General features: G+C 38.0%; 1 protein-coding gene across 1 annotated transcript in view; it reads right to left on the reverse strand.

Annotated features, from left to right (window-relative positions):
• Nucleotides 1-958: 958 nt before the first annotated feature.
• F10 (coagulation factor X) overlaps nucleotides 959-10,287 on the reverse strand; it is a 34,040-nt gene continuing 24,711 nt past the window's right edge. Inside the window, exons 7-8 of the mRNA XM_044667143.1 lie at nucleotides 3,582-3,699; nucleotides 959-1,557 (exon numbers count right to left, since the gene is read on the reverse strand). Of these exons, the coding sequence (XP_044523078.1) occupies nucleotides 998-1,557; nucleotides 3,582-3,699 (678 nt within the window). The 3' untranslated portion in view covers nucleotides 959-997. The remainder of the gene's footprint in view (nucleotides 1,558-3,581; nucleotides 3,700-10,287) is intronic.

A 10,287-nucleotide genomic window follows, 5' to 3' on the forward strand; every position in this document is an offset into this window, starting at 1 on the left:
CCCAGACACTGGTAAAATCCTAGTCTCACAGTAGTAATTTCAATTTCTGTCCTCATCTGTAAAACGCTTAGATTGGATAATCTGTTAGGTTAAGGGAGAGTGGTCTCTTCTTCCTATATTTTATGTGCCTGTAACAATGAAATTCCTTCATGAAGCCCTGCTATGACCTACCCTAGGGGGCAGCTAGATGGCATAGTGGCTAGAGTGCCTTGCCTGGAATCAGGGAGATACCTTTTCTTCAGTTCAAATCTGGCCTCAGGCACTAGATGTATGAACTTGAGCAAGTCTCTTGACCCTGTTTGCCTCAGTTTCTACACCTGTAAAAATGATTTGCAGAAGGAAATGACAAACCGCTCCAGTATCTTTGCCAAGAAAACTCCAAATAGGGTCACAAAGAGTCTGAAATGACCAAACAACAAAACTACCTATCTTTCAGGGCCTTCATATCTGGCCATTTAAATAAAACATTGCCAAGTAAAGAAAAAGACTGCGCTAATATAAAATGCTTTAATTTTCTTTTTAAACGGCACTTTTTATAGAACATTAGGGACAATTAGGATATCCTAGATTTTTTTTTAACAAAATGTGATGAGATTTCTAAAATCTGAACTGACAAGGACAAGGTGAAAACGAGCCATGCAGACAGAAATTTTCCCACTTTAAATTGAGTAAGAGAAAACTGATGTCAACTACAGATCAAATGGCAATTTTGGAACTAAACAAAAAAATCTAAAGTGGAATTATAATAAGGATATTTCTCTGAGAGGATATGGAATTGCACTGAATCTTCCATTTTGAAGCCTGGATTCAAAACATGGATTCAAATCACAGAGGAAAAGCATAAAATATACCCAAAGGCTACTAGAAGATCTCTTGAGTAGAATTCTTTTTTTATCAGAATGTTCCATAGTAACTAGAACTAACCTATAAAAGGAAGCATTTGGCCAAATGAGGAGGATTAGAAGGGGAACTAATTGACCACTGCTGCAGAAGGCAGTCAGTTCTGCTGAATTTTATTTGGTCTCATGGATTTTTTTATCCATCCAAGGTAGGCAGTGACTTTTGTATAGATCCCATATTTTCCCTTCCTGGCGCATCCTTCTCCCCAGCTGACAATTCCAGTGACAAAATAAGTGTCCTTAAACTTGGTCACGTGTGGGCCACCACTGTCTCCCTCACATGCATCCTCAGGTCGGTTGTCATAGCCAGCGCAGAACATATTGGAGGATATGATGAAGGTACTGGACAGCTTGCATGTGTTCCGATCCACATAAGGAACCGTCAGCATCTTGAGTAACGGGGAGGTGCGACCTTTCTCGTGCACGCGGCCAAAGCCGCTGACGATGCCCACCTTCTGATTCATCAGGACGTCCTCAGCCCAGTCCTTTTCTGGTAAGCACGCTGGCGCCACGTTCTTTCGGAACCGGATGGGTTTCTTTAACTTGATGAGAGCAATATCGTTGTCATACGTTTCTCTCACAAAGCCTTTATGTGTCAATACCTTGTCCACTTCGTGGGCCTCTTCGTTTCCATCTTCGAACTCAGTGTTCCGCTCACCTAGGCGGGAGTAAGGTCTGCATTAGCTTAGGTTAAGATTAAAACTCTCTGGAGACTGTACCTTAATTTATAATTATTTATTAAGTAAATTAAAAGAGTGGGCCAGAGAAGGAAAGGGCACTAGCCACACATGGCCTGTTCCATTTGCTGGAGCTTACCAGAGCTTGAGCTCTCCTAGCTGCCTCACAGTCCCACTACAGGAGTTCCTGTGCTCACCTAGCTGCCTCCTCTCACTGGAATTCAAGGCAAAAGAGGCTTATTTCCTCAAGCTTATACTTTCAAGTGACATCACTCTTTCTGAGTCCCTCTGTTTTAACAGTCTCTGATCTCAATCTGGATCAGTCTAGTCTTCCAGATGCAAGGAGCCATCTGGGACAAGAGGCAAGTGTCTTCCTTGTATCAGGGAGCCACTGAGACCAGTGGCATTTGATTCCCCTTATCTAAGGAGATGAGCTTCAGCCTTTGTTCTTAATTCATTATTTTTTAAATTTATTTCTTTGTTCTTAATTTAATACAAGGTTGGAGCTGAACTATAGCTCAATTCAATCAGAAAATATACTATTTCTTCTTTTCTTTTTTTAAACTCAATACTGTGTATTGATTCCAAGGCTGAAGGGTGGTAAGGGCTAGGCAATAGTGGTCAAGTGACTTGCCCAGGGTCACACAGCTAGGATGTGTCTGAGGCCATATTTGAACCTAGGACCTTCTATCTTTAGGTCTGGCTCTCAATCCACTATCTTCCCCCAGAGTATACTATTTCAAACTCAATATTGAACTTTCCCTTGGATTTTACCAAGACTTGGGGGCAGCTGTGTGGCTCAGTGGACAGGCCTAGAGACAGGACATCCTAGGTTCAAATCTGGCTTTAGACATTTCCTAACTGTGTATCCCTGGGCAAATCATTTAACCCCCATTGCCTAGCCTTTACTTCTCTTCTGCCTTGGAAAAAATACACAGTATTGATTCTTAGATGGAAGGTAAGGGTTTTAAAAATAAAATAAAATAAAATCCAAGACTTGATCTTAGGGTACCAAGTGAAAGAAAGGGGGTACAGATTAGTATTAAATTCTCATAATTCTTTTCATTGAGGAGGGTTTTGTAATCATGTGGGTTTTACTCCCCAATAGTGATGGTAATAGCAGCTGACATTTATTTAGTGCTTTACAAAAGCACTTCATATATGCTCTCTTTTTGATCCTATTAGACTACAAGTTCCAAAAAGGTACATACTGTGCCTTAGCTAAACTTCATATCTCCCCCAGAGACCAGCACCACAAATGCTAGGCAATGAATAAATATTTGTAGAATTTAAGTCAGCCAAGCAAGGTAGGTTGTAAGATAGATAATTTACAAAGGTGCACATTTTATATAGTACTTTTCTCACTGAGATCCTAAGAAGGGGATCGTAAAGATGTTATTTTATTTTTTTATTGTTGTTCAGTTCTCGCAATTATATCCAACTCTGTGACCCTTTCTTGTGTTTTCTTGGCAAAGATACTGGAGTAGTTTGCCATTTCCTTCTCCAGATCATTTTATAAATGAGGAAACTGAGGCAAAAGGGATTAAGTGACTTGTCCAGGATCACATAGCTAGGAAGTACTTGAAGTCAGATTTGATTCAGATTAGCAATTTGTAACTAACAGTCCCATATAATTGCCTGGAGCAATGAGAAGTTTGGTGACAATGGAGGCATTTGTCAACGGCTACATTTTTATCTACTATGCCAGACAATCTCTAATATTCACATGTATCTATTTTTATATATGAGGATGTTACTTTGGAATCATATAGAAACATCAGCCAACAAGGGAAATAATATTCAGGAAAAAGACACAAGAATCAAGCACAGAAGGCAATTTCTATGTCCCTCTTTTCTCTCCCTTCCCTTCCTATTGCTGCCTTTTAGTAAGGACTTAATAAATATTCATTGGATAGGATTGGAAAGACATGCACAATGAGAGATTTATGGCCCATGCTCATATTTTCTTCAGTTGCTGAGGTGCACATAAATTATAGTCACTTACCTACCACCACTTGGAATCTCTTCCCTGGGGTCATGCAGTGAGCTGCAGAGAGGATGTTGTACTCATCCAGAATTGTACCTCCACAGAATCCTTCTTTGTTCTCATCTATGAGAAGAGCCTTTAAGGAAAAAAGATAATTAATTTTCAAATGAATATTCAAAAGAGAAGGCTGGGTCTTCCTCCTTTTGTTGGAGATGTAGAAGACCATAGGGCCATGATAGCAAACCTATGGCACGGGTGCCAAAGATGGCACACAGAGCCCTCTATGGGGATGTATGCAGAGTTAGGCTAGAAAGGTAGAGGGACTTGGGCAGAGCTGCTCCCTTCCCCCTCTCCATCGCGCCTCCCCACCCCTCTGCCCAGGAGCCCAATGGAAACACTTATTCCCTCCCATAAGCAGAGGGTTTGGGCCTTCCCTTTCTTCCTCCCCTATCTGGGGTAAGGAGGGGGGGGGTGGCAGCACTAGGTCTCTGGGGAACAGGGCATGGCATGCAGTCTCTAAAAGGTTTACCATCACTGACAAAGGGTATGAAAAGTTGGTTGCAAATGCTGTCAGATGAGATCCCTGAATGAGCTAGTATTCTTAAGCTGTTTTTCTTCATTACAAGGGAATGTACAATGGGTGAGTTAGATTTAGGAGGATATATTTAGAAAATGCTGTGATGTAAAAACAAAAGCACCAATAAAATTTTATCTTTAAAAATAAAATAGAATTATAAACTCCTTGAGGGCAGATACTATTTCATGTTTGTCTTTGTATCCCTGGCACCTAGCACAGAGCCTGGCACACAGTAGGAATTTAATAGTAAGTACATGTTTTCTTGATTGCTTTAAGAGAAGGCTGCTGAAGGCAAAAATCATCACTATTCATGGAAAGGAAGGAAGGAAGGAAAGGAAGGAAGGGAAAGAAAGAGGGAAAGAAAGAAAGGAAGGAGGAAAGGAGGAGAGAAAGGAAGAAAGAAGAAACATTTCTAGTTGAATTTTGTTGATCTGTTTAGCACATCAGTGCTTAGCAAAGTGCCTGGCATATAGTAGGCACTTAATAAATGCCTATTGATTGATTAACTTGTATTTTTAAAATCATATAGATGAAGGAGATATAGTCTTCCTACTAAAGAAATCACAGGGAGTTTTTTGAATTAAAAGTTTTTTTTCAATTAAAAAATTAAATAGTCTGAAACAAGTTTGGATCAGAATGTTTAAAGCCATATGGGGTAGAGGGGTTTTAATTTCCATACTGAAAAAAGTCACAAAGAGTTTTTTAAATTAATTTTTTTCAATTGAGAAATCATAGATAGTTTGAAACAAGTTTGAGGCAGCAGGTGAATGGAGGGTGCTAATGTTTACTGATTCTTTTTGGTGGGAATTTGTGATGAAGCACCTCAGGGATTGAGGATGAAAAGGGGTCCCCTATTCAGTTAGTCTGTTATAGGTAGCCTCTGAAGGTCCTTACCATTCTGGTATCCTGAGATTCTAATCTAACTGTACAATATGAATCTAGGCTTTAATTACCCCATTTTTGGATTGTTGCTCTACCTTCCTTATTAATCTCCCTGACTCCTGCCACCTTCCTGTTCTAACTAATAAAACTGTATTCTTCCCTAAAATGCCATTTCTATCATACTGTTCCCTGATGGTAGAACTCAAAATGGCTCCCTGTATTAGTTTACTGTATGAGTCTGAATGTAGTTGATGCTTTCCCCCAAATCTTGCTGAAGATGGCCAGTCTTTAGAATATATTTATTATGTGAAGAGTGGGGGCTTCCTTCTTCTTCTGTAATATATTCTCAGAATCGGTGCTCGCTACACAGAACTAGGAAAATGTGATGATTTTGGAGTGAGTAGAGGTATTTGTCCATGTGATATAATTTTAGGAGCATTAGGGAAGTTGTGATGCCCTCAAATATTTATCCCTTCAAGTGCTATAGAGTCTAAAGTTCAATCATAAGAGATTAATCTTGTATTTTCTTTCCTGCTGCCTGTCTTTAAAATGCAAATATTTTTGAACAGATAACATCAGACTGATTCACAGTTAATGACATCTAATTCTGCTTTTCTCTTCATAGGAATAACATGAGGGCTCAGGTGTCTTGGGGTAAAGGATCCAAAAAAAGTGGGGAGGCAGAGGGACCAAAGACAAATTTCAGTTCTCTCATAGTTTCACCAAAGTCTGGTTTTGGTATTAAGAGTCTAAAACCATACTTTCCTTATCAGAAGGCAAATAGTTCATATTTCTCCATAGTGCTTTATAATTTATGAAGATATTGAAAAAACGCTGAGAAACAAATAGGGCAAATATCATTATCCCCATTTTCAAGATGAAGAAACTGAGGTACAGAGAGTTTTAAGGATTTGTCCCATGTCATAGCTTGTAAGCTGTGGAGACAGAACTTATAATTTTCTCTCTTCTTTTTAAACCACTTAGCACTAGATACTTTGGGATACTTCAACTATAATCATGGGTCTAGTTTAATACCATGTGAATCAATGAACTTAATGATTATAAAATACTCTGAAAATACAACTATTAAAGGCTTTCATTATTAAAATCTATTTAGCAACTTTAAAATTTTTCATTTTAAAATTCTACTGTAAATACTAAAAAATTAGAATATTTTCATATGGGTAATTACCACATAAAAAAAGATCATGGGTAAAACAGAATCTTCTTTTCATATTGCATTAAAAAAATTTTTATCTTCCATCTTAGAATTTATACTGTGTATTAGTTCCAAAGCAGAAGAGCAGTAAGGGGTAGGCAGTGAAGATTAAATGACTTGCCCAGGGTCACACAGCTAGGAAGTATCTGAAGTCAAATTTGAACCCATGACCTCTTGTCTCTAGGCCTGGCTCTCAATCCACTGAGTCGCCTAGCTGCCCCCAATATCATGTGTTTTTAAAATATATACATATAAACATACACACACATATACATAATAAATTCCACATACTACTTTCAAAATTATCCTTTTTTCCTGTGCTTCCTTCTGAACTTCTTTCTGTTCACTTTTGTTAATTAAAAAAAAAAAGTTGAAAAGGTCCTTTTTTTAAGGTTTCATTATCACTGACCACTCCAGATGCTGTCCTATAAAAACCACAACCCTCTCCTGTTTCCTTAAAAATTGAGAGAAAAAAATCTTGTAATAAATAAACATAGTTGAGCATAGAAAACATTTTAAATGGTCTGTTAACTCATAATCTGACCTGCATAAGGACCATCTTTATAAAAATTTGACAGTACTTTCCCCCCTTGAAAATGGAAGTAATGAAATTCTTTAAAACTTAAATTGGCAAAATTCTTCCCTTATGAGAATCATTTTCTGATGAAAATAATAAGGCTGTCAGTGTTGAGCCATGATCAGCAACTGTTAACATTATTACCTTACTTTCTCTAACCTCCAGAGAAGCAAGCTATCACTTAATCGATTAATCAAATAACCAGGTATGAAGGGTAATATATATCTTGGCCATGAGATAGTGCTCCCCATAGACCACCAGCCCAGTGGCTACATTAGGGGGTTATCACTACATGTATTCTGACTTTCCTAAAGACTGCTATTTCCCTTTTGTTCAATAGAGGGCATTCAGCCTTCATATTCAGCCTATTCCCCTTTCTCCCCAGCAGAGCTCAAATTCAGTAATGATCTAGAATAGTGATGGTGAACCTTTTAGAGACTGAGTGCCCAAACTGCATCCTCATGCCTCTTGTGAGCTGCCCCCCCTTACCGCAGACAGGGGAAGGAGGAGGCACTCCCATTGGGATTCTGGGCAGAAGGGTGGGTGAAGTGAGAAATGTCTTCAGGTACAGTGGAGAAGGGAGAGCATCCCCCTCTGGCATGTGTACCAGAGGTTTGTCAACACAAATCTAAGAGTGTGCTCTAGCATATGTTCCAAAATTATTTAAATAATTACTTTTCTCTTCTCTGAGCTGCCACCCTGCATTTGGTAAATCTGTAACTCCTGATCAAATGACCTCAATCATAAGGCTTAGATGGCTTAATTGTGACCAGTTGCTGAGAAAAATAGAAAACTTTGATGACTGTTTTGAATACAGACAGAGTGGCCATACTTAGGAAAATCCTGCTTCTACTACCTCCATTACATGCTATGTATGGGCTGCAAAAGCAAAAGTTGGAAGAATTCTGATCAATGCAAATGCCAATTCATGATTCCAGGGAACCAAGGATAAAGGATGATATCTACCTCTTGACAAAGAAGTGATCGATTCAAAGCATAGAATGATACAGTTTTTGAACATGACAAATGAGGGAATTTGTTTTGCATAATTATGCATATTTGAAACGAGGATTTTGTTTGTCTTTTTCTTTCTCAATGGGGTAAGAGATAGGAAGGAAAAAATAGGTTTCTGTTCATTAAAAAAGTTAATTAAAGTCAAATAGAACTAGATTTTTTTTTCTTTTAAGGATATAAATTGGTTTAAAACAAGGATTATCTCACTTTTATGGCTGTGTTCTTAGCCCCTAGCTTGGTGTGTCGACCATAGTTGATACTTAATACCTGACGATATTATTATATAAATTTTAGCTATTATTATTACTACTACTACCAAAAACAAAAACCACTTATTGACTATAGGGAAGTTTCTTGGACATGCCAATGAGCAACACAAAAGAAGTGATGGATTTAGTCAATACTAAAATGGACTCAAATAGTGTTCCCAATAGTTGTAGAGAGGTTGAATCAGATAATAAATCAGAAGATGAGGTTTACTGTATATATTATATATAATGCATATATTGCATACTATAATCACTTGCTACCCTAGATTGACAGATACATTGGACTCAGTTGAGAGTAAGGAGTAGCTGAACCCAAAGCTAGCTCCTTCCCAGCCAATTCCTTCAGCTGTGGAGACTCCAAGGCTATGTACAATGTTTTAAAAAGTTGATTGCCAGCCTGGACCATTTACAAACCCAGGTTTGTAAATGAAGGCTCTAAGTCTAGAGCACTGATGCTCCACTCATCGGCTCAGGTTGAGTTGCCGAAAGGTCATCTGGTTCCCAGAGAGAGTCAGAACCATCTTAACTGTTACCAGACTAACCTGAGGTTGTGTTAGTGGGCAGGGGTGGAAGTGGAGGGAAGGTTTTGGGGGGAAGGTTGGGAAAATCGTGTAACCGACCATGTTGCCAAATGACAACACTGACACATGCATTTAATATATCTCTACATGTAAATGCATATATGTATAATGTTGATAAATTTATCAATTATTATTGCATGTTTTCTTATTTAGATTTTTATCGTTATTTTGCTGTTAATATTTGATTGTGTGCTGGTCTTTTGCTTATACTGTGGCCATATTTGTCTATTAGCTATGCATTCTTTTGAAGACTTCTGTTTATTTCTTAATACTGTATAAATGGAGATTTTGAACCTTTGGACTTCATCTCCCAGAAGTCCCTTAGTATTTCCCAAAATTTCCTTTAGACTTTCTTGCGCCTCCATGTTTGCATGGTCACGTTATTGTTTCATAAGTTCTGTAGCTCCTCCTTCTTCTCTCTTTTGCTCTTGCAAGTGGGCTGGGTTAGTACCTTTATAGTTAGCTTTTTTGTTACTTTATTATTAATACAACTTTATAAAATATAATACCTAGTTCTTGTATATTAATTTAAAAACCCACATTTTACTAGTGATCATGCATGGACTGTTACTGAGGAGACTTACAAGTGCTGTTTCCCTTCTGCATTGTTTGCTGCTAACTATTCATTGTTTTGGCTGTGCATGCCTAGTTGCTCACTTACTCTTACACTACTGTGTGTACTTCATATGTCCTGCATATACAATTTATATATAATTTAGTCATTTAGTTAATGAAGCAGTGGGCCCAGAGAGACTTTGCATTGCACTATGTCTAATTTACGTAATATTAATATGAAGATGATACAAATAGTATTTGAAATGGTTGCTCATAAAGTTGGGATAATTATTATTGTTGTTTTGAATGTTACTGTTTGTTATCATGCCTTCAATATATACCAGTAACTGGATACTGCAGTGGATAGCATTCTGGGTCAGAATACAGGAAGATCAGAGTTCAAATCCCACTTCTTAGCTATGTGATCTTGAGCAAGTCACTTAAACTCTTTGCTTTAATTTCTTCATCTATAAAATGGGGATAATAACAGCAACTATCTTCCAGGGTTGTTGTGAGGTTCAATATTTATGAATATTTGTAAAGTACTTTGCAAAGAACCTGGCACATAGTAGGCGCTGTATAAGTGCTAGCTATTATCTATTATGATGCTCAAATGTACCTCAGGTAACTTGTCATAGACTGAAGTGTGGAATATAACAAGCTTTTTAAAATGCCTTCTGGAAATGTATTAGGAGAAAAATAAGTCAGTGATGCCATGGAGAACACCCAGGAACAATCTGTTTCTTTCCCCTTGGAGCAAGCTCCAGCCTACAAAAATTTAAGTTTTTCTGTTTAGCTTTTGAAGATCTTCATAACCTGATTCCAAACTGCCTTTCTAATCTTATTTTGCAATATTCCCCTTCCCAAAACTCTATTATCCACCCAAAGTAACCTTCTTTCCATTGCTTATATACAATTTCTTTCTTCTCCATATCTCCTTCCTCCCTCCTTTCCTTTCTTCCTTTTTTCTTTCTTCTCTCTTCCTTCCTTCCTTCCTTCCTTCCTTCCTTCCTTCCTTCCTTCCTTCCTTCCTTCCTTCCTTCCTTCCTT

This window comes from Gracilinanus agilis, chromosome 3 (genome assembly GCF_016433145.1).
Source record: "Gracilinanus agilis isolate LMUSP501 chromosome 3, AgileGrace, whole genome shotgun sequence".
NCBI classification, from domain to species: domain Eukaryota; kingdom Metazoa; phylum Chordata; class Mammalia; order Didelphimorphia; family Didelphidae; genus Gracilinanus; species Gracilinanus agilis.